Below are 25,183 nucleotides of genomic sequence, written 5' to 3'. Positions count from 1 at the left end.
TTGCAAAGGATTCTGGGTAACAGAACCAGGTCAGAGCCCCTCAAGTCACCCCATCATGGATTCCCCTAGGTCTCTAGTTTTCAAAAACGCACAGGTTTGGTAGGTTTCCCTAGGTGCCGGCTGAGCTAGAGGCCAAAATGTACAGACAGGCACTTTGGAAAAAACAGCTGTGTTTTTCTGTCAAAAAATGGGATGTGTCCACGTTGTGTTTTGGGGCATTTCCTGTCGCGGGCACTAGGCCTACCCACACAAGTGAGGTATAATTTTTATCGGGAGACTTGGGGGAACGCTGGGTGGAAGGAAACTTGTGGCTCCTCTCAGATTCCAGAACTTTCTGTCACCGAAATGTGAGGAAAACTTGTTTTTTTAACCACTTTTTGAGGTTTGCAAAGGATTCTGGGTAACAGAACCAGGTCAGAGCCCCTCAAGTCACCCCATCATGGATTCCCCTAGGTCTCTAGTTTTCAAAAACGCACAGGTTTGGTAGGTTTCCCTAGGTGCCGGCTGAGCTAGAGGCCAAAATGTACAGACAGGCACTTTGGAAAAAACAGCTGTGTTTTCTGTCAAAAAATGGGATGTGTCCACGTTGTGTTTTGGGGCATTTCCTGTCGCGGGCACTAGGCCTACCCACACAAGTGTGGTATAATTTTTATCGGGAGACTTAGGGGAACGCTGGGTGGAAGGAAACTTGTGGCTCCTCTCAGATTCCAGAACTTTCTGTCACCGAAATGTGAGGAAAACTTGTTTTTTAACCACTTTTTAAGGTTTGCAAAGGATTCTGGGTAACAGAACCTGGTCAGAGCCCCTCAAGTCACCCCATCTTGGATTCCCCTAGGTCTCTAGTTTTAAAAAATGCACAGGTTTGGTAGGTTTCCCTAGGTGCCGGCTGAGCTAGAGGCCAAAATCTACAGGTAGGGACTTTGGAGAAAACAGCTGTGTTTTTCTGTCAAAAAATGGGATGTGTCCACGTTGTGTTTTGGGGCATTTCCTGTCGCGGGCACTAGGCCTACCCACACAAGTGAGGTATCATTTGTATCGGGAGACTTGGGGGAACGCTGGGTGGAAGGAAATTTGTGGCTCCTCTCAGATTCCAGAACTTTCTGTCAACTAAATGTGAGGAAAACTTGTTTTTTTAGCCACTTTTTGAGGTTTGCAAAGGATTCTGGGTAACAGAACCTGGTCAGAGCCCCACAAGTCACCCCATCTTGGATTCCCCTAGGTCTCTAGTTTTCAAAAATGCACCGGTTTGGTAGGTTTCCCAATGTGCCGGCTGAGCTAGAGACCAAAATCTACAGGTAGGCACTTTGCAAAAAACAGCTCTGTATTCTGTCAAAAAATGTGATGTGTCCACGTTGTGTTTTGGGGCATTTCCTGTCGCGGGCGCTAGGCCTACCCACACAAGTGAGGTATCATTTTTATGGGGAGACTTGGGGGAACGCTGGGTGGAAGGAAATTTGTGGCTCCTCCCAGATTCCAGAACTTTCTGTCACCGAAATGAGAGGAAAACGTGTTTTTTTAGCCACGTTTTGAGGTTTGCAAAGGATTCTGGGTAACAGAACCTGGTCAGAGCCCCACAAGTCACCCCATCTTGGATTCCCCTAGGTCTCTAGTTTTCAAAAATGCACAGGTTTGGTAGGTTTCCCTAGGTGCCGGCTGAGCTAGAGGCCAAAATGTACAGGCAGGCACTTTGGAAAAAACAGCTGTGTTTTCTGTCAAAAAATGGGATGTGTCCACGTTGTGTTTTGGAGCATTTCGTGTCGCGGGCACTAGGCCTACCCACACAAGTGAGGTATAATTTTTATCGGGAGACTTGGGGGAACGCTGGGTGGAAGGAAACTTGTGGCTCCTCTCAGATTCCAGAACTTTCTGTCACCGAAATGTGAGGAAAACTTGTTTTTTTAACCACTTTTTGAGGTTTGCAAAGGATTCTGGGTAACAGAACCTGGTTAGAGCCCCACAACTCACCCCATCTTGGATTCCCCTAGGTCTCTAGTTTTAAAAAATGCACAGGTTTGGTAGGTTTCCCTATGTGCCGGCTGAGCTAGAGGCCAAAATCTACAGGTAGGCACTTTGCAAAAAACAGCTCTGTAGTCTGTCAAAAAATGTGATGTGTCCATGTTGTTTTTTGGGGCATTTCCTGTCGTGGGCGCTAGGCCTACCCACACAAGTGAGGTATAATTTTATTCGGGAGACTTGGGGGAACGCTTTGTGGAAGGAAATTTGTGGCTCCTCTCAGATTCCAGAACTTTCTGTCACCGAAATGTGAGGAAAATGTGTTTTTTTAGCCACGTTTTGAGGTTTGCAAAGGATTCTGGGTAACAGAACCTGGTCAGAGCCCCACAAGTCACCCCATCTTGGATTCCCCTAGGTCTCTAGTTTAAAAAAATGCAAAGGTTTGGTAGGTTTCCCTAGGTGCCGGCTGAGCTAGAGGCCAAAATGTACAGGCAGGCACTTTGGAAAAAACAGCTGTGTTTTCTGTCAAAAAATGGGATGTGTCCACGTTGTGTTTTGGGGCATTTCCTGTCGCGGGCACTAGGCCTACCCACACAAGTGAGGGATATTTTTTATCGGGAGACTTAGGGGAACGCTGGGTGGAAGGAAACTTGTGGCTCCTCTCAGATTACAGAACTTTCTGTCAACGAAATGTGAGGAAAACTTGTTTTTTAACCACTTTGTAAGGTTTGCAAAGGATTCTGGGTAACAGAACCTGGTCAGAGCCCCTCAAGTCACCCCATCTTGGATTCCCCTAGGTCTCTAGTTTTCAAAAATGCACAGGTTTGGTAGGTTTCCCTATGTGCCGGCTGAGCTAGAGGCCAAAATCTACAGGTAGGCACTTTGGAAAAAACAGCTGTGTTTTCTGTCAAAAAATGTGATGTGTCCACGTTGTGTTTTGGGGCATCTCCTGTCGCGGGCGCTAGGCCTACCCACTCAAGTGAGGTATCATTTTTATCTGGAGACTTGGGGGAACGCTGGGTGGAAGGAAATTTGTGGCTCCTCCCAGATTCCAGAACTTTCTGTCACCGAAATGAGAGGAAAACGTGTTTTTTTAGCCACGTTTTGAGGTTTGCAAAGGATTCTGGGTAACAGAACCTGGTCAGAGCCCCACAAGTCACCCCATCTTGGATTCCCCTAGGTCTCTAGTTTTCAAAAATGCACAGGTTTGGTAGGTTTCCCTAGGTGCCGGCTGAGCTAGAGGCCAAAATGTGCAGGCAGGCACTTTGGAAAAAACAGCTGTGTTTTCCGTCAAAAAATGGGATGTGTCCACGTTGTGTTTTGGGGCATTTCCTGTCGCGGGCACTAGGCCTACCCACACAAGTGAGGTATAATTTTTATCGGGAGACTTGGGGGAACGCTCGGTGGAAGGAAACTTGTGGCTCCTCTCAGATTCCAGAACTTTCTGTCACCGAAATGTGAGGAAAACTTGTTTTTTTAACCACTGTTTGAGGTTTGCAAAGGAATCTGGGTAACAGAACCTGGTTAGAGCCCCACAAGTCACCCCATCTTGGATTCCCCTAGGTCTCTAGTTTTAAAAAATGCACAGGTTTGGTAGGTTTCCCTATGTGCCGGCTGAGCTAGAGGCCAAAATCTACAGGTAGGCACTTTGCAAAAAACAGCTCTGTAGTCTGTCAAAAAATGTGATGTGTCCACGTTGTGTTTTGGGGCCTTTCCTGTTGTGGGCGCTAGGCCTACCCACACAAGTGAGGTATAATTTTTATCGGGAGACTTGGGGGAACGCTTTGTGGAAGGAAATTTGTGGCTCCTCTCAGATTCCAGAACTTTCTGTCACCGAAATGTGAGGAAGACGTGTTTTTTTAGCCACGTTTTAAGGTTTGCAAAGGATTCTTGGTAACAGAACCTGGTCAGAGCCCCACAAGTCACCCCATCTTGGATTCCCCTAGGTCTCTAGTTTTAAGAAATGCACAGGTTTGGTAGGTTTCCATAGGTGCCGGCTGAGCTAGAGGCCAAAATGTACAGGCAGGCACTCTGGAAAAAACAGGTGTGTTTTCTGTCAAAAAATGGGATGTGTCCACGTTGTGTTTTGGGGCATTTCCTGTCGCGGGCACTAGGCCTACCCACACAAGTGAGGTATAATTTTTATCGGGAGACTTAGGGGAGCGCTGGGTGGAAGGAAACTTGTGGCTCCTCTCAGATTACAGAACTTTCTGTCACCAAAATGTGAGGAAAACTTGTTTTTTAACCACTTTTTTAGGTTTGCAAAGGATTCTGGGTAACAGAACCTGGTCAGAGCCCCTCAAGTCACCCCATCTTGGATTCCCCTAGGTCTCTAGTTTTCAAAAATGCACAGGTTTGGTAGGTTTCCCTATGTGCCGGCTGAGCTAGAGGCCAAAATCTACAGGTAGGCACTTTGGAAAAAACAGCTGTGTTTTCTGTCAAAAAATGGGATGTGTCCACGTTGTGTTTTGGGGCATTTCCTGTCGCGGGCACTAGGCCTACCCACACAAGTGAGGTATCATTTGTATCGGGAGACTTGGGGGAACGCTGGGTGGAAGGAAATTTGTGGCTCCTCTCAGATTCCAGAACTTTCTGTCAACGAAATGTGAGGAAAACTTGTTTTTTTAGCCACTTTTTGAGGTTTGCAAAGGATTCTGGGTAACAGAACCTGGTCAGAGCCCCACAAGTCACCCCATCTTGGATTCCCCTAGGTCTCTAGTTTTAAAAATTGCACCGGTTTGGTAGGTTTCCCTATGTGCCGGCTGAGCTAGAGGGCAAAATCTACAGGTAGGCACTTTGCAAAAAACAGCTCTGTTTTCTGTCAAAAAAATGGGATGTGTCCACGTTGTGTTTTGGGGCATTTCCTGTTGCGGGCGGTAGGCCTACCCACACAAGTGAGGTATCATTTTTATCGGGAGACTTGGGGGAACATAGAATAGCAAAACAAGTGTTATTGCCCCTTATCTTTCTCTACATTTTTTCCTTCCAAATATAAGAGAGTGTGTAAAAAAGACGTCTATTTGAGAAATGCCCTGCAATTCACATGCTAGTATGGGCACCTCGGAATTCAGAGATGTGCAAATAACCACTGCTCTTCAAAACCTTATCTTTAGCCCATTTTGGAAATGCAAAGGTTTTCTTGATACCTATTTTTCACTCTTCATATTTCAGCAAATGAATTGCTGTATACCCAGTATAGAATGAAAACCAACTGCAGTGTGCAGCTCATTTATTGGCTCTGGGTACCTAGGGTTCTTGATGAACCTAGAAGCCCTTTATATCCCCGCAACCAGAAGAGTCCAGCAGACAAAACGGTATATTGCTTTCAGAAATCTGACATCGCAGGAAAAAGTTACAGAGTAAAACATAAAGAAAAATGGCTGTTGTTTTCAGCTCAATTTCAATATTTTTTTATTTCAGCTGTTATTTTCTGTAGGAAAACCTTGTAGGATGCACACAAATGACCCCTTGCTGAATTCAGAATTTTGTCTAGTTTTCAGAAATGTTTAGCCTTCCGGGATCCAGCATTGGTTTCACACCCATTCCTGTCACTAACTGGAAGGAGGCTGAAAGCACCAAAAATGGTAAAAATGGGGTATGTCCAGTAAAATGCCAAATTTGTGTTGAAAATTGTGGTTTTCTGATTCAAGTCGGCCCGTTCCTGAAAGGTGGGAAGATAGTGATTTCAGCACCAGAAACTCTTTGTTGATGGCATTTTCAGGGAAAAAACCACAAGCCTTCTTCGGCAGCCCTTTTTTCCCATTTTTTTGGAAAAAAATAAATGTTCACTGTATTTTGGCTATTTTCTTGGTCTCCTCCAGGGGAAACCACAAACTCTGGGTACCATTAGAATCTAGGATGATGGAAAAAAAGGACGCAAATTTGGCGTGGATAGCTTATGCGGACAAAAAGTTATGAAGGCCTAAGCGCGAACTACCCCAAATAGCCAAAAAAAGGCTCAGCACTGGGGGGGGGGAAAGGCCCAGCAGCTAGGAGGTTAAGAATTTAGTAGTCAGGTCAGCCCTCTCCAAACCCCCTACACCTCTCACATTGCAATGGGGACTACCCTGCACAGTAGGACACTATAAGTGTGGCAATTTTACAGCTTGTAAATACTGTAGAGATACCAAAATGTTTGTAAGCTATGATACTAGGGCCCAGTTTTACTAGAAAATGATGCAGCGCATGCGCCAAATTTGGCAGGGCCTGCTCCATCATTTTCAAAACGCAGGGATGCACCATATTTAATAGAATACGGCACACCCCTGTGTTTCCCCCTGCTCTGGTGCTAAATTTGCTGCTGAGCCAATGCAACCCCCTTGCACCATGGTGAGAGGATGCAGCACACATAGATAAGAGCAATAAATCAGGAGAAATAAAAGCATTTCTTCTTGTTGCACCACTCTAACGCCACCCCTTGGGTGGCATTAGATTTTGGCCCTGCCTCAGGTTTACGAAAAATCGTAAATCTGAAGCAGTGTCAAAATGCAATGGGTGTTGCTGTGGCGCGCCCATAGCAACTTCCATTGCATGCCCCTTCCATGCAAAGTGCTGCATGTCAAGGGGCTGTATTTACAAGGTGGTGTTAAGCTACAAAAAGTGGCTTAATGCCACCTTGTAAATATGGTGCAGGGCATTGCGCTATTGGAGCATCACAAAAAGTGATGCTTCGGTGGTGATAGGGCCATGTTAATCTGGCCCTAAATTTGATCTGAGATCCCTGACCATTTGCAATTCTCATAATGTGGTTTATGCTATTTGATGACCCAGTGATATGATTTATATAGGACATACCATTCAGAAAATCGAGTTGGGTTTTGTAATATGTGAGGCGCATCAGGTGTAACGTTATAGAAGCACCCCTGGTGGAACAGTTCCAATTGCTACTCCACACCGCAGAGGACATCAGTTAGCAAGTGACTGAACAGGTAACACGATCCCAGAGGAAGAAACACAATACAGATACTGATGAAAAAGGAACTCAAATGGATTGACCATGTGGACTCCATATCAAAAGTATTGAATAATTTAGAGGATTGAAGACAGGAAGTACTCTTCTGAGAAACAAGACCTTCTTTTAATTTGACTTACCAACAATAGTACATTTACAGCACTTATTTATGTATTGGGTTATTGTGAAATGTTATCTAATTAGATAATGCAAATGCCAAGGGCACCTTCTCTGTTTAATTATCATCTAGACTGTTTTAAGAATACCTTCTTAGTATTTCCTTTCTCTCCTTGGTAGTCCGTTTCACAAGAAGTCTTATGAGTCCACTATTTCATCTTGTAATATGGTCCCACTCTTTTCATTTCATTACGGTTGGTAGCCTAATGGGAGTCTTTGATTCCTTTGCAGTTTTGTGGCTGGACACCATAAATAGATATTACATATGAAGAGTGTGTCTCCTCTGTATAACTAGCATCTGGTTTCTTTTAGGAAAGTAATTTGTCTCTTTTTAGGGTAGTTCTTTTCCTCATAATATGGCCATATGCCTCAAATTTTATCAGTAGTCTGGTGTGATTTTCTCATTTTTTGTTAAAAATGTGGGCATTTTCACCTTAAGGCCAGCACGTGCACGCTACGTGTTGAACAGATTGTTTATAGGAGACCACCCGCTGCTGCTCTGTGACCGCGTGCACAGATACAGCATTAGACAGCCGCTGCACCTGTGTAAGTATCTTTGTCCACTGTATCGGTTCATAATATCACATTGCTGGATTTGTAATGATTTTGGATGGATTACCAACTCACGTATGTTTATTTCACACAGATCTCGACACTTAGCAACGGTTGTCCATTTTTGGGTGATCCCTTTGTTGCCATTTTTTAGTTGATTTCCTTTCTCTATAAAAACAACTGCTTTAACTATGGTGTGTTCCTTTTGGGACATCTTCTTGGTATCACCTCTTTACCCTTGGAAGACTGGCACAACTCCTGCTATGTGTGTCCAGTTTATGTATTATCTGGCCAACCCTGGGTGAAAATGTCTATCAAGGTTTACTGATTATTTGATTTTCTGCTATTTGACATTTGTAGGTGTTTACCAGTATAGTCCTGATGAAGACTCCAATACAAGTGTATTTATAAGGGTTGAAGCATTAGCATATATAAGTTGACTTTACATGGATGCTTGCTAATGGTGGAACCTCTATCGTCATTGTGATTCCAGGTTCCTTAAAAAACGTACATTTTTAAGCCAACATTTTGCTGGTTTATGTAACACTGTGCACCTTTATTCACGATCTTTCACCAATCACTATCACTGCGCCGTCAACTTAGAGCACCTATTGTGTTGTTTTCTGTACAGGTATATGTATTTTTTTAAGATACCTTTTATATATATATATATGTATATATATATATATATATATACTTAATGCCTATAGGTATATGTGCATGTAAGTATGTGTATAACTATTTAACAGTTAACAGTTGGTCTTTTATAAACTATGATCTTTACTAGACCTCTTCACTATTGTTGGTATTAGCTTCCCTTGAGGGAACCACTTTTAAGTTTATTACGTTCTTCTGGTTAGGCAGACAGGATCTACACAAGAGGAGAAAAGGGTTTCTCCATCTTGAGAGCGAGATGCACTGTTGGATTGTTTGCAAAAGGGCAGCCAGGACCTGCTGCAAATGTAGGAAGGGTTACCCCTGGGAACATTTACCCCATCGGTGGGGAGGAGCCTGGAGTCAGGCATGTCCACTAGCTAGTGCAAGCCATATATGTGGTTCTTCAAGGTGTTGTGGGTCCATTTGGAGTTCCTTGCCTGGGCACCATGATGGCTTAGCTTAGGCTTGCGGCCTATGTCCTTTTAACCCAGATAACGTGCTCTTTATTAATTTATTAATTTTTATTCAATTTAATTCAGCTTCTTTTAGTGGCAATATTTTCATTTTCGTAATCAGTCACTACTCTGCATGAGCGTCACTATCAGTGTTATGCATGACATACTTTGGATCATGTTCTTTTTCCTAGCGTTCACAAGAACAGAATGCGAGGCACACAGAATAATATTTTCTATTGCCACCACAAGACTACGTAAACAGTCCAGCGCTTAGATACATATCCGCAGCAGGCTTCTGTGCAAGAACATAAACATGTCCCCTATAAAAACATCTTGTAGGGCAAAGGGCATTAGAGGTGGTTCTAGCCAGGATTTTCCATCCATGCTGCATGCCAGTTTGTGACCAACCTCAGCCTTTGTGTCTCTGCAGATCATGATCTGGAGACTGATGGCCTGACCTTGTACCAAGGTAACGGAGGTGGGATGTGATTCTCATGGACGCTGCACGGACAGATTTGGCTTAAATCGCCATGCTCTTGCTTAGGGGCTAGAGATTAGGCTTTTAGGTAGGAATCAGAAGCAGCCTGTCCTATGGGGCTGAGGGGCTATGCCACTCCATCTTTTGTCCCTCAAGAAGAGTGTCTGTCAGGCTGAGAAAAGGTCTGCCTGACAGACACTCTTCATTTTCAGGTCCAGCAGCTAGACATGTGCTATATGTGCAGGCTCCCGGCTGCCTGAGCTGAACTTCTGGGGGCTGAAGAAGTCACAGCCCTGTGGGCGTGACCTCTTCAGCCTAGCAAATATTCCTCAAGGCCCTCCCCCTCATAATGATGGGGAACGTCACTGATTGCTTCGGATCTGGGTGCTTCACATTTAAGCCCTGAAGTGCCCAGGACTGAATGTCAATCAGTGACACCTTGTCACCGAGTGGGTTGGGGTCAGCAGTCTCACTGACACCATCCCACTCTGTGAGGAGTTGGGAATGCTGCCTTCCGTCATTGGCTGACCTTGGGTTAGCCATTGAGGAAAGACAGCAGTCCCAGCCCTCCTGAGACCTCTGAGGCAGAGCTGAAGGTAAGTGTGTGTGGTTTAAAAAAAAATGAATGTTTGGTGTGTGAGTGAGTGCGTGCGTGTATGTTTGAATATTTGATAATGAGTGTTATCAATGGATGTGTGTATGCCTGTGTGTCCTGCCCGCCCCTTCCCTCCTAAAATTACTGGCCACCACTGGTAGGAATTGTATATTCATGTTATTGTAATATGCTGAGGTTGTTCATATTTACACCTCTGATTTTCACAATCCTGATTTTGTTATTCCTCATTATCTCTTTACCATTTGGGTTTGGATGAGGTGCTGCTAGAGAGTCGGGAGGTTTGGACTGGCAGCTGCCAACAGGTGTGGGAGTGACTCAGTCTCCTACAAGCATAGATGCTGCCGCCACAAATCCAGCAGTCTTGTTGTAATACGAGAGTCCTTATGACAAAGGCACCTTCTTCAGAACACTCTGGACCTGTGAAAGAACAGAAGGAGGACTATATCTGGTGGTTGAGACCTCTAAAAAGACCTGAAAGGCTGGACCTGCTACCAGTTTTACCCAGGAATAAGAAATAAATTTCAGGGGTCAGTTGGCTGACCTTCTTTGCAAGCTACCGTGCAACAACAAGCTGCAAGAAGATTTTTCCCTGTAGTGCTCAGCTGACTAGTAACAACTGGACCTTACCTGGTGGTGGCCTCTGCTGGAGTGAGTCTTGACCCCTAAGTGCTGTTTCTGAAGTCTTTGGGACATTGGCTGTGTCTAACTGGATTTCTCCTATCACCTCTGAAAAGCTGGAACTTAGAATCTTTTTGAGCTCACAGACCTCTGGAGGACCAAGACAAACCTACCAAGCCAATCTACCCAAGACATAACCTTGTTGAGCTGAAGAAACAGGTTTCCTCCATTCAGAGTTTCACCTCTTCAGCGAATCCAGTTCAGTGAGCCCTCATCAAGAAGGTATCAGGCCTCATGGAATTCATAGCTGGATGCAGCTCACAGCCCTACCCTGCTGGAGGATTCTAAGCTCCAAAAAAGAGGCGAAGTCCGAAGTAAAAAATCTAGAATGGGCAAACATAGGTAAAAATAAAGCAAGAGGATTTCTCCAGGTGCAATATTTCAATTATCCCACTCTGAGCTATTCTCACCAAAACCAATGACTTCAGCAGAACCTCATCCAATGCCTATCCGAGGTTATGAAGACTTTTTCAGATACAGCCTGCAACCTTGCCCCACTGAAGGATTTTAACGTCCACTTCTGAGACAAAATCCTAAGGTAAAACCTCTGAGTAGGTCAGCCCTGGTTGGTGAATCTGAACCACAGTCCATTGCAGTTGGTCTGAAATCATGCCTAGGTCCGGGCCAACAGCAACCATAGGTCATTGGTGCTTTCTGTTTTTTCCTCTATTTTTACTTAAATCTTCTAAAATTCATATCTTCAGTTTGCCTTATTAGATTATTGTCATTTTGGTGTCACTTTGGTCACTAAATTATACACTTTTGTTTTGTAAATGAAGTACAAGTTTTATTATGTTGTTTGCTTGACCTTCAAACTGTTTTGTTATTCCTAAATCCTTCTCTAAGGATTCTTAGTTCTCTAAGTTGAGCATGTCTGCTCTGTGCCATTGATACCAGGGGTTGAGCCCAGGTTTAAATTACTGCAACCTTTAACTTCATGTAACAAAATAGTGACATCTCTCCTAAATTAATAAGTCACTTTCCTATACCACTTTACATGTATGTGCTTGTGTGGGTGTATGTCTACATATACTGACTCCAGACAAACACCCTGCCATACGTATTGACATCAAATGCAGCTTACTGTAGCCAGGCTGTACCAGCAATACATGGCCTGACACGAGTAACCCTGCTCATACTCCTGTCCCCCTGGTGCCACATATATTTTCTTTATACCTGCCTAAGCCCACTTCAGGGTGCCTCCACCCCAGCCCCACTGGACACCCTGAGATACTCACTTGACATTTAACTGACATCCCATTTCTATAGCTTCTTTTGTACAGCCCCCGCCATGCACAGTTATCTGATCAATAATTTTACTGCAGATGTTACAGTGACATTATCAATGTTGTTATCAAACATGTCATGAGTACTGTAATTTGTTGGGTAATTAGCAGTGCATGGCGAGAGCTATAATCACCTTAGGGCACGAATTATATTTACTTGAGATAACTCTAATAATAACTGGTGAATTTCTTTAATTTATGTTTTTAACATATAGTAATCTTCATTATATATATATATATTGCAGCTATATGGAAATTAAGCGCTCCAGTTCAGGAAGTTATTTATATGGAACTGTGCATTATGGGAGTTGGAGTTTGGTTATTGAAGTCACATGACTGTGTATTTAAAAAGCACTGGCTCACTCACACCTGCTCTTACTTACCTGTGAACAAGGCATGCTGTTGCCGAAACGCGTCAGGATTTTTTGTCTTGCTGCTCAGAAATGCTATTAAATGCTTGGATTTTAACATGGAGTGGTGCCTGGGCTTTTCGTTTTTTGGAGATATTTTCTGTGGGATGCTTCGCCCCAGTAACCCAGGCCGCCCTGCAGGGTCTGTGGCCCCTTACGGAGCAGGAGGTGTCAATGATAGTTTTATGGAAGGGGCCCGAACCGCTCTCCTTCATGCAAACAAGGCATTTATCCGAGAAATATATTGTGATGGAGGTGAGCAAGGGATAGGAGGGAGACAGTGTGCCTCTCCTCTTACTTTTCATGTATTCCTTGTATAGCTGTTATCATGCTGGGCAGCAACTGTAAAAGCAAGTGGACTATCAAGTAATGGATACCTAATGCACACAAGAACATATATATGGTGAACTGAAGTGCCTGTGACGCTATTGCAGCTATATGGAAATTAAGCGCTCCAGTTCAGGAAGTTATTTATATGGAACTGTGCATTATGGGAGTTGGAGTTTGGTTATTGAAGTCACATGACTGTGTATTTAAAAAGCACTGGCTCACTCACACCTGCTCTTACTTACCTGTGAACAAGGCATGCTGTTGCCGAAACGCGTCAGGATTTTTTGTCTTGCTGCTCAGAAATGCTATTAAATGCTTGGATTTTAACATGGAGTGGTGCCTGGGCTTTTCGTTTTTTGGAGATATTTTCTGTGGGATGCTTCGCCCCAGTAACCCAGGCCGCCCTGCAGGGTCTGTGGCCCCTTACGGAGCAGGAGGTGTCAATGATAGTTTTATGGAAGGGGCCCGAACCGCTCTCCTTCATGCAAACAAGGCATTTATCCGAGAAATATATTGTGTTGGAGGTGAGCAAGGGATAGGAGGGAGACAGTGTGCCTCTCCTCTTACTTTTCATGTATTCCTTGTATAGCTGTTATCATGCTGGGCAGCAACTGTAAAAGCAAGTGGACTATCAAGTAATGGATACCTAATGCACACAAGAACATATATATGGTGAACTGAAGTGCCTGTGACGCTATTGCAGCTAAATGGAAATTAAGCGCTCCAGTTCAGGAAGTTATTTATATGGAACTGTGCATTATGGGAGTTGGAGTTTGGTTATTGAAGTCACATGACTGTGTATTTAAAAAGCACTGGCTCACTCACACCTGCTCTTACTTACCTGTGAACAAGGCATGCTGTTGCCGAAACGCGTCAGGATTTTTTGTCTTGCTGCTCAGAAATGCTATTAAATGCTTGGATTTTAACATGGAGTGGTGCCTGGGCTTTTCGTTTTTTGGAGATATTTTCTGTGGGATGCTTCGCCCCAGTAACCCAGGCCACCCTGCAGGGTCTGTGGCCCCTTACGGAGCAGGAGGTGTCAATGATAGTTTTATGGAAGGGGCCCGAACCGCTCTCCTTCATGCAAACAAGGCATTTATCCGAGAAATATATTGTGATGGAGGTGAGCAAGGGATAGGAGGGAGACAGTGTGCCTCTCCTCTTACTTTTCATGTATTCCTTGTATAGCTGTTATCATGCTGGGCAGCAACTGTAAAAGCAAGTGGACTATCAAGTAATGGATACCTAATGCACACAAGAACATATATATGGTGAACTGAAGTGCCTGTGACGCTATTGCAGCTATATGGAAATTAAGCGCTCCAGTTCAGGAAGTTATTTATATGGAACTGTGCATTATGGGAGTTGGAGTTTGGTTATTGAAGTCACATGACTGTGTATTTAAAAAGCACTGGCTCACTCACACCTGCTCTTACTTACCTGTGAACAAGGCATGCTGTTGCCGAAACGCGTCAGGATTTTTTGTCTTGCTGCTCAGAAATGCTATTAAATGCTTGGATTTTAACATGGAGTGGTGCCTGGGCTTTTCGTTTTTTGGAGATATTTTCTGTGGGATGCTTCGCCCCAGTAACCCAGGCCGCCCTGCAGGGTCTGTGGCCCCTTACGGAGCAGGAGGTGTCAATGATAGTTTTATGGAAGGGGCCCGAACCGCTCTCCTTCATGCAAACAAGGCATTTATCCGAGAAATATATTGTGATGGAGGTGAGCAAGGGATAGGAGGGAGACAGTGTGCCTCTCCTCTTACTTTTCATGTATTCCTTGTATAGCTGTTATCATGCTGGGCAGCAACTGTAAAAGCAAGTGGACTATCAAGTAATGGATACCTAATGCACACAAGAACATATATATGGTGAACTGAAGTGCCTGTGACGCTATTGCAGCTATATGGAAATTAAGCGCTCCAGTTCAGGAAGTTATTTATATGGAACTGTGCATTATGGGAGTTGGAGTTTGGTTATTGAAGTCACATGACTGTGTATTTAAAAAGCACTGGCTCACTCACACCTGCTCTTACTTACCTGTGAACAAGGCATGCTGTTGCCGAAACGCGTCAGGATTTTTTGTCTTGCTGCTCAGAAATGCTATTAAATGCTTGGATTTTAACATGGAGTGGTGCCTGGGCTTTTCGTTTTTTGGAGATATTTTCTGTGGGATGCTTCGCCCCAGTAACCCAGGCCGCCCTGCAGGGTCTGTGGCCCCTTACGGAGCAGGAGGTGTCAATGATAGTTTTATGGAAGGGGCCCGAACCGCTCTCCTTCATGCAAACAAGGCATTTATCCGAGAAATATATTGTGATGGAGGTGAGCAAGGGATAGGAGGGAGACAGTGTGCCTCTCCTCTTACTTTTCATGTATTCCTTGTATAGCTGTTATCATGCTGGGCAGCAACTGTAAAAGCAAGTGGACTATCAAGTAATGGATACCTAATGCACACAAGAACATATATATGGTGAACTGAAGTGCCTGTGACGCTATTGCAGCTATATGGAAATTAAGCGCTCCAGTTCAGGAAGTTATTTATATGGAACTGTGCATTATGGGAGTTGGAGTTTGGTTATTGAAGTCACATGACTGTGTATTTAAAAAGCACTGGCTCACTCACACCTGCTCTTACTTACCTGTGAACAAGGCATGCTGTTGCCGAAACGCGTCAGGATTTTTTGTCTTGCTGCTCAGAAATGCTATTAAATGCTTGGATTTTAACATGGAGTGGTGCCTGGGCTTTTCGTTTTTTGGAGATATTTTCTGTGGGATGCTTCGCCCCAGTAACCCAGGCCGCCCTGCAGGGTCTGTGGCCCCTTACGGAGCAGGAGGTGTCAATGATAGTTTTATGGAAGGGGCCCGAACCGCTCTCCTTCATGCAAACAAGGCATTTATCCGAGAAATATATTGTGATGGAGGTGAGCAAGGGATAGTAGGGAGACAGTGTGCCTCTCCTCTTACTTTTCATGTATTCCTTCTATAGCTGTTATCATGCTGGGCAGCAACTGTAAAAGCAAGTGGACTATCAAGTAATGGATACCTAATGCACACAAGAACATATATATGGTGAACTGAAGTGCCTGTGACGCTATTGCAGCTATATGGAAATTAAGCGCTCCAGTTCAGGAAGTTATTTATATGGAACTGTGCATTATGGGAGTTGGAGTTTGGTTATTGAAGTCCCATGACTGTGTATTTAAAAAGCACTGGCTCACTCACACCTGCTCTTACTTACCTGTGAACAAGGCATGCTGTTGCCGAAACGCGTCAGGATTTTTTGTCTTGCTGCTCAGAAATGCTATTAAATGCTTGGATTTTAACATGGAGTGGTGCCTGGGCTTTTCGTTTTTTGGAGATATTTTCTGTGGGATGCTTCGCCCCAGTAACCCAGGCCGCCCTGCAGGGTCTGTGGCCCCTTACGGAGCAGGAGGTGTCAATGATAGTTTTATGGAAGGGGCCCGAACCGCTCTCCTTCATGCAAACAAGGCATTTATCCGAGAAATATATTGTGATGGAGGTGAGCAAGGGATAGGAGGGAGACAGTGTGCCTCTCCTCTTACTTTTCATGTATTCCTTGTATAGCTGTTATCATGCTGGGCAGCAACTGTAAAAGCAAGTGGACTATCAAGTAATGGATACCTAATGCACACAAGAACATATATATGGTGAACTGAAGTGCCTGTGACGCTATTGCAGCTATATGGAAATTAAGCGCTCCAGTTCAGGAAGTTATTTATATGGAACTGTGCATTATGGGAGTTGGAGTTTGGTTATTGAAGTCACATGACTGTGTATTTAAAAAGCACTGGCTCACTCACACCTGCTCTTACTTACCTGTGAACAAGGCATGCTGTTGCCGAAACGCGTCAGGATTTTTTGTCTTGCTGCTCAGAAATGCTATTAAATGCTTGGATTTTAACATGGAGTGGTGCCTGGGCTTTTCGTTTTTTGGAGATATTTTCTGTGGGATGCTTCGCCCCAGTAACCCAGGCCGCCCTGCAGGGTCTGTGGCCCCTTACGGAGCAGGAGGTGTCAATGATAGTTTTATGGAAGGGGCCCGAACCGCTCTCCTTCATGCAAACAAGGCATTTATCCGAGAAATATATTGTGATGGAGGTGAGCAAGGGATAGGAGGGAGACAGTGTGCCTCTCCTCTTACTTTTCATGTATTCCTTGTATAGCTGTTATCATGCTGGGCAGCAACTGTAAAAGCAAGTGGACTATCAAGTAATGGATACCTAATGCACACAAGAACATATATATGGTGAACTGAAGTGCCTGTGACGCTATTGCAGCTATATGGAAATTAAGCGCTCCAGTTCAGGAAGTTATTTATATGGAACTGTGCATTATGGGAGTTGGAGTTTGGTTATTGAAGTCACATGACTGTGTATTTAAAAAGCACTGGCTCACTCACACCTGCTCTTACTTACCTGTGAACAAGGCATGCTGTTGCCGAAACGCGTCAGGATTTTTTGTCTTGCTGCTCAGAAATGCTATTAAATGCTTGGATTTTAACATGGAGTGGTGCCTGGGCTTTTCGTTTTTTGGAGATATTTTCTGTGGGATGCTTCGCCCCAGTAACCCAGGCCGCCCTGCAGGGTCTGTGGCCCCTTACGGAGCAGGAGGTGTCAATGATAGTTTTATGGAAGGGGCCCGAACCGCTCTCCTTCATGCAAACAAGGCATTTATCCGAGAAATATATTGTGATGGAGGTGAGCAAGGGATAGGAGGGAGACAGTGTGCCTCTCCTCTTACTTTTCATGTATTCCTTGTATAGCTGTTATCATGCTGGGCAGCAACTGTAAAAGCAAGTGGACTATCAAGTAATGGATACCTAATGCACACAAGAACATATATATGGTGAACTGAAGTGCCTGTGACGCTATTGCAGCTATATGGAAATTAAGCGCTCCAGTTCAGGAAGTTATTTATATGGAACTGTGCATTATGGGAGTTGGAGTTTGGTTATTGAAGTCACATGACTGTGTATTTAAAAAGCACTGGCTCACTCACACCTGCTCTTACTTACCTGTGAACAAGGCATGCTGTTGCCGAAACGCGTCAGGATTTTTTGTCTTGCTGCTCAGAAATGCTATTAAATGCTTGGATTTTAACATGGAGTGGTGCCTGGGCTTTTCGTTTTTTGGAGATATTTTCTGTGGGATGCTTCGCCCCAGTAACCCAGGCCGCCCTGCAGGGTCTGTGGCCCCTTACGGAGCAGGAGGTGTCAATGATAGTTTTATGGAAGGGGCCCGAACCGCTCTCCTTCATGCAAACAAGGCATTTATCCGAGAAATATATTGTGATGGAGGTGAGCAAGGGATAGGAGGGAGACAGTGTGCCTCTCCTCTTACTTTTCATGTATTCCTTGTATAGCTGTTATCATGCTGGGCAGCAACTGTAAAAGCAAGTGGACTATCAAGTAATGGATACCTAATGCACACAAGAACATATATATGGTGAACTGAAGTGCCTGTGACGCTATTGCAGCTATATGGAAATTAAGCGCTCCAGTTCAGGAAGTTGTTTATATGGAACTGTGCATTATGGGAGTTGGAGTTTGGTTATTGAAGTCCCATGACTGTGTATTTAAAAAGCACTGGCTCACTCACACCTGCTCTTACTTACCTGTGAACAAGGCATGCTGTTGCCGAAACGCGTCAGGATTTTTTGTCTTGCTGCTCAGAAATGCTATTAAATGCTTGGATTTTAACATGGAGTGGTGCCTGGGCTTTTCGTTTTTTGGAGATATTTTCTGTGGGATGCTTCGCCCCAGTAACCCAGGCCGCCCTGCAGGGTCTGTGGCCCCTTACGGAGCAGGAGGTGTCAATGATAGTTTTATGGAAGGGGCCCGAACCGCTCTCCTTCATGCAAACAAGGCATTTATCCGAGAAATATATTGTGATGGAGGTGAGCAAGGGATAGGAGGGAGACAGTGTGCCTCTCCTCTTACTTTTCATGTATTCCTTGTATAGCTGTTATCATGCTGGGCAGCAACTGTAAAAGCAAGTGGACTATCAAGTAATGGATACCTAATGCACACAAGAACATATATATGGTGAACTGAAGTGCCTGTGACGCTATTGCAGCTATATGGAAATTAAGCGCTCCAGTTCAGGAAGTTATTTATATGGAACTGTGCATTATGGGAGTTGGAGTTTGGTTATTGAAGTCACATGACTGTGTATTTAAAAAGCACTGGCTCACTCACACCTGCTCTTACTTACCTGTGAACAAGGCATGCTGTTGCCGAAACGCGTCAGGATTTTTTGTCTTGCTGCTCAGAAATGCTATTAAATGCTTGGATTTTAACATGGAGTGGTGCCTGGGCTTTTCGTTTTTTGGAGATATTTTCTGTGGGATGCTTCGCCCCAGTAACCCAGGCCGCCCTGCAGGGTCTGTGGCCCCTTACGGAGCAGGAGGTGTCAATGATAGTTTTATGGAAGGGGCCCGAACCGCTCTCCTTCATGCAAACAAGGCATTTATCCGAGAAATATATTGTGATGGAGGTGAGCAAGGGATAGGAGGGAGACAGTGTGCCTCTCCTCTTACTTTTCATGTATTCCTTGTATAGCTGTTATCATGCTGGGCAGCAACTGTAAAAGCAAGTGGACTATCAAGTAATGGATACCTAATGCACACAAGAACATATATATGGTGAACTGAAGTGCCTGTGACGCTATTGCAGCTATATGGAAATTAAGCGCTCCAGTTCAGGAAGTTATTTATATGGAACTGTGCATTATGGGAGTTGGAGTTTGGTTATTGAAGTCACATGACTGTGTATTTAAAAAGCACTGGCTCACTCACACCTGCTCTTACTTACCTGTGAACAAGGCATGCTGTTGCCGAAACGCGCCAGGATTTTTTGTCTTGCTGCTCAGAAATGCTATTAAATGCTTGGATTTTAACATGGAGTGGTGCCTGGGCTTTTCGTTTTTTGGAGATATTTTCTGTGGGATGCTTCGCCCCAGTAACCCAGGCCGCCCTGCAGGGTCTGTGGCCCCTTACGGAGCAGGAGGTGTCAATGATAGTTTTATGGAAGGGGCCCGAACCGCTCTCCTTCATGCAAACAAGGCATTTATCCGAGAAATATATTGTGATGGAGGTGAGCAAGGGATAGGAGGGAGACAGTGTGCCTCTCCTCTTACTTTTCATGTATTCCTTGTATAGCTGTTATCATGCTGGGCAGCAACTGAAAAAGCAAGTGGACTATCAAGTAATGGATACCTAATGCACACAAGAACATATATATGGTGAACTGAAGTGCCTGTGACGCTATTGCAGCTATATGGAAATTAAGCGCTCCAGTTCAGGAAGTTATTTATATGGAACTGTGCATTATGGGAGTTGGAGTTTGGTTATTGAAGTCACATGACTGTGTATTTAAAAAGCACTGGCTCACTCACACCTGCTCTTACTTACCTGTGAACAAGGCATGCTGTTGCCGAAACGCGTCAGGATTTTTTGTCTTGCTGCTCAGAAATGCTATTAAATGCTTGGATTTTAACATGGAGTGGTGCCTGGGCTTTTCGTTTTTTGGAGATATTTTCTGTGGGATGCTTCGCCCCAGTAACCCAGGCCGCCCTGCAGGGTCTGTGGCCCCTTACGGAGCAGGAGGTGTCAATGATAGTTTTATGGAAGGGGCCCGAACCGCTCTCCTTCATGCAAACAAGGCATTTATCCGAGAAATATATTGTGTTGGAGGTGAGCAAGGGATAGGAGGGAGACAGTGTGCCTCTCCTCTTACTTTTCATGTATTCCTTGTATAGCTGTTATCATGCTGGGCAGCAACTGTAAAAGCAAGTGGACTATCAAGTAATGGATACCTAATGCACACAAGAACATATATATGGTGAACTGAAGTGCCTGTGACGCTATTGCAGCTATATGGAAATTAAGCGCTCCAGTTCAGGAAGTTATTTATATGGAACTGTGCATTATGGGAGTTGGAGTTTGGTTATTGAAGTCACATGACTGTGTATTTAAAAAGCACTGGCTCACTCACACCTGCTCTTACTTACCTGTGAACAAGGCATGCTGTTGCCGAAACGCGTCAGGATTTTTTGTCTTGCTGCTCAGAAATGCTATTAAATGCTTGGATTTTAACATGGAGTGGTGCCTGGGCTTTTCGTTTTTTGGAGATATTTTCTGTGGGATGCTTCGCCCCAGTAACCCAGGCCGCCCTGCAGGGTCTGTGGCCCCTTACGGAGCAGGAGGTGTCAATGATAGTTTTATGGAAGGGGCCCGAACCGCTCTCCTTCATGCAAACAAGGCATTTATCCGAGAAATATATTGTGATGGAGGTGAGCAAGGGATAGGAGGGAGACAGTGTGCCTCTCCTCTTACTTTTCATGTATTCCTTGTATAGCTGTTATCATGCTGGGCAGCAACTGTAAAAGCAAGTGGACTATCAAGTAATGGATACCTAATGCACACAAGAACATATATATGGTGAACTGAAGTGCCTGTGACGCTATTGCAGCTATATGGAAATTAAGCGCTCCAGTTCAGGAAGTTATTTATATGGAACTGTGCATTATGGGAGTTGGAGTTTGGTTATTGAAGTCACATGACTGTGTATTTAAAAAGCACTGGCTCACTCACACCTGCTCTTACTTACCTGTGAACAAGGCATGCTGTTGCCGAAACGCGCCAGGATTTTTTGTCTTGCTGCTCAGAAATGCTATTAAATGCTTGGATTTTAACATGGAGTGGTGCCTGGGCTTTTCGTTTTTTGGAGATATTTTCTGTGGGATGCTTCGCCCCAGTAACCCAGGCCGCCCTGCAGGGTCTGTGGCCCCTTACGGAGCAGGAGGTGTCAATGATAGTTTTATGGAAGGGGCCCGAACCGCTCTCCTTCATGCAAACAAGGCATTTATCCGAGAAATATATTGTGATGGAGGTGAGCAAGGGATAGGAGGGAGACAGTGTGCCTCTCCTCTTACTTTTCATGTATTCCTTGTATAGCTGTTATCATGCTGGGCAGCAACTGTAAAAGCAAGTGGACTATCAAGTAATGGATACCTAATGCACACAAGAACATATATATGGTGAACTGAAGTGCCTGTGACGCTATTGCAGCTATATGGAAATTAAGCGCTCCAGTTCAGGAAGTTATTTATATGGAACTGTGCATTATGGGAGTTGGAGTTTGGTTATTGAAGTCACATGACTGTGTATTTAAAAAGCACTGGCTCACTCACACCTGCTCTTACTTACCTGTGAACAAGGCATGCTGTTGCCGAAACGCGTCAGGATTTTTTGTCTTGCTGCTCAGAAATGCTATTAAATGCTTGGATTTTAACATGGAGTGGTGCCTGGGCTTTTCGTTTTTTGGAGATATTTTCTGTGGGATGCTTCGCCCCAGTAACCCAGGCCGCCCTGCAGGGTCTGTGGCCCCTTACGGAGCAGGAGGTGTCAATGATAGTTTTATGGAAGGGGCCCGAACCGCTCTCCTTCATGCAAACAAGGCATTTATCCGAGAAATATATTGTGATGGAGGTGAGCAAGGGATAGGAGGGAGACAGTGTGCCTCTCCTCTTACTTTTCATGTATTCCTTCTATAGCTGTTATCATGCTGGGCAGCAACTGTAAAAGCAAGTGGACTATCAAGTAATGGATACCTAATGCACACAAGAACATATATATGGTGAACTGAAGTGCCTGTGACGCTATTGCAGCTATATGGAAATTAAGCGCTCCAGTTCAGGAAGTTATTTATATGGAACTGTGCATTATGGGAGTTGGAGTTTGGTTATTGAAGTCACATGACTGTGTATTTAAAAAGCACTGGCTCACTCACACCTGCTCTTACTTACCTGTGAACAAGGCATGCTGTTGCCGAAACGCGTCAGGATTTTTTGTCTTGCTGCTCAGAAATGCTATTAAATGCTTGGATTTTAACATGGAGTGGTGCCTGGGCTTTTCGTTTTTTGGAGATATTTTCTGTGGGATGCTTCGCCCCAGTAACCCAGGCCGCCCTGCAGGGTCTGTGGCCCCTTACGGAGCAGGAGGTGTCAATGATATATATATATATATAAAATGCGTTGAGGTTTTCTGCCATTTGGAATTAAATAAGGCATGCTGAGTAATATAGCCGTGGTACGTGGTCTACTTTTCAATTATATTTGAATAGCAGGAACTGGAGTTTGTTGAAATGTTTTGGGGCTCGCCATCCCCCCAAGAGCTAACCGCATTGTAAGCGGCGGCGATATGGCGAAGTTTTATGGAGATATAAACATTTGGATATCGTCAGCCCGCCCCCACGTTGTTTTTACTGTGAATTGGAAATACGGAAAGCATCGCAGAATTGTTTGAGGCACGCCGACAAGGGACGAGTGCAGAACCGAGGTCGGAGGACGTTGGACTGCATTCAGTTTGTTTCAGAAGGTGAGTGCGGCCGCAATATGAGAATCTGAAATACTGTGATTCTTCTGGATAAATAAGATGTATCTTCATTGGTGTGGCAAGCGGTATACAGCCTCTTCCAGGATCAGTTAAGATATTGTTATGACATTAAAAAGTTGAATAATATAGAGCACATTAGGACCAAATGGCAGCCTTGTAAGAAAATAAAAGGATTGAGGCAGCACACAAACTGTTTGTAGGTTTAAGCAACAAACATTCTTTGGATGTGGGTAATGGTCAAAAGGAAGAGTTGGTGAAGAAACAATTATGGGATAATTTATGGAAGATATCTAAACGGGAACAAGCTAAGTGGTGGGAAGCCACCACGCTTCAGAAGTATGTAGACTGTAACCGGATTCCCAGAGGATTAAGGATTTTTACTTTACCTAACACAGTTAACCCTGATCCTGACATGATTGAAGAATGGATGACGAACAATCATGACTGTTCAATGGGAATGTTAAAGATATTAATTAAGTATGCCCGGAAAGAAGTGGAGAAATTAGCAGTACAAATAGACAGGAGAACGAGGTGTTAAAAGATAAATGCACTCCAGATGAATTTGAGAGAGAAACAACAAGATTGAATGAACTTTTAAACAAATTGGAAGGGGAAATTATGGCTAAAAAGCAGCGTAAATTTCAAAGAGATGAAGTTGATTATGAGATGGGTTGCATTTTGACCTTCGGGCAGAAATTTGACCATCTGAGGAGTAGTAGTGCGTTACATAAAGTGAGGCAATCAACCACCAGACAACAGACTACAACAACTGAAGCCGTGCAGGTAGCAACCATTGGAATAGAAATACAACAAGAACCCAGTGGGAGCGACGCAGGTGAAAGTGATGTGTCAAACCAATCTGAAGTGGAATCAGTAAAATCCAACATTTTAAAGGAGTTCAACCTTATGGCGCGAGGGAGAATGAACACTCAAAGAGGTCAAGGAGTGCAAGGTTACAGAGGTCAAGGAAGAGGAGAAAGAGGAGGCAGCAAGCGCAAAAGAGATGGAAGAAAACAAGGAGAGATCGAGAGCTACATGGGAATTCGTACAAGGGGGCAGAATGCATCCAGTCAAGGAACAGATTGACAGTTGTCAATTTATCAGATATAATTGTGACTAAAAATCAAGAAGAAGTATTGTCCCTAGGCCTTTGTCCAACAGCTTTTTTTGATCATACACAAAGTAGAATTGATTTGTTTCACTTCATAAGAAAATTGAAGTTAAGATATTACTATGCCACTTAGGCCCTCATTACAACCCTGGCGGTCTGTTCTGGAGTTTGTACCGCCAACAGGCTGGTGGTACAAACTCGGGCATTACGACCGCGGTGGAAGCGCCGCAGTGGCACAGCCGGGACCGGCGGTTTCCCACCACTTTTGTCCCGGCGGTTTAAATTCCCCAGGGCAGCGCTGCTTGCAGTGCTTCCCAGGGGATTACGAGTCCCCCTCCTGCCAGACTTTTCATGGCGGTATGAACCGCCATGAAAAGGCTGGTGGAAAGGGGAGTCGCGGGGCCCCTAGGGGCCCCTGCCATGGCCCCATGGAGCTTTTCACTGTCTGCACAGCAGACAGTGAAAAGCGCGACGGGTGCAACTGCACCCGTCGCACAGCCACAACACCGCCGGCTCCCGTGTTGCGGCCGAGATCCCCGCTGGGCCTCGCGGCCGGAAACTAGGTTTCCGCCCGCCAGCCCAGCGGGGATCTCCAAATAGACACCGCGGGAGTGAGGCCGCATTGGCGGCTGCGCAGCGGTTTCAACTTTGCGGGCGGCACTTGCCGCCCGCCAAAGTTGAAATGAGGGCCTAAGTCACCAAGAGAATTGGGAAATCGGAATGTTGCTCCATCAAATTTATTAATAAGTGATTTGGATGTTTTACAAACAATGGGAGAGTTGGTGGGTGACGGTGGGTGGATTGAGGACCCTGTGAAGAATCTTTATAGCGAAGGCCTGAGGACTGAACTGAGGTGTGTAACAACTGCCAACTTTAGGCCAAAATCGATGTTTTGTCCCCAGGTGATACAAGGATCTATAGATACTTTTGAGAAATGTATGATACAGGAATTTCACAGAATTGACAAGAAGAAGCAAGTTGGATACAAGAATTTAAAAAAGGAGAAAATACAAGCTATCGAGGAGAGAAGGAGCATGCAGAATATTGTTATTAAACAATCAGACAAAGGAGGCAATGTGGTAATCTGGCCCCTAGACAAGTATTTAAAGGAAGG

At 44.5% G+C, this 25,183-nt stretch overlaps 1 protein-coding gene across 1 annotated transcript in view; it reads left to right on the top strand.

Moving 5' to 3' along the window:
• Window positions 1-25,183, top strand: part of LOC138296998 (fucolectin-like) — a 115,518-nt gene that overhangs the window by 69,292 nt on the left and 21,043 nt on the right. The window contains exon 3 of the mRNA XM_069236513.1: window positions 24,972-25,148. Coding sequence (XP_069092614.1) covers window positions 24,972-25,148 — 177 coding nt within the window. The remainder of the gene's footprint in view (window positions 1-24,971; window positions 25,149-25,183) is intronic.

The sequence above is a fragment of the Pleurodeles waltl genome, chromosome 5, assembly GCF_031143425.1.
Source record: "Pleurodeles waltl isolate 20211129_DDA chromosome 5, aPleWal1.hap1.20221129, whole genome shotgun sequence".
NCBI classification, from domain to species: Eukaryota; Metazoa; Chordata; class Amphibia; order Caudata; family Salamandridae; genus Pleurodeles; species Pleurodeles waltl.
The sequence above is the reverse complement of the archived record's forward strand: the minus strand, read 5'-3'. Positions and strand labels throughout refer to the sequence as shown.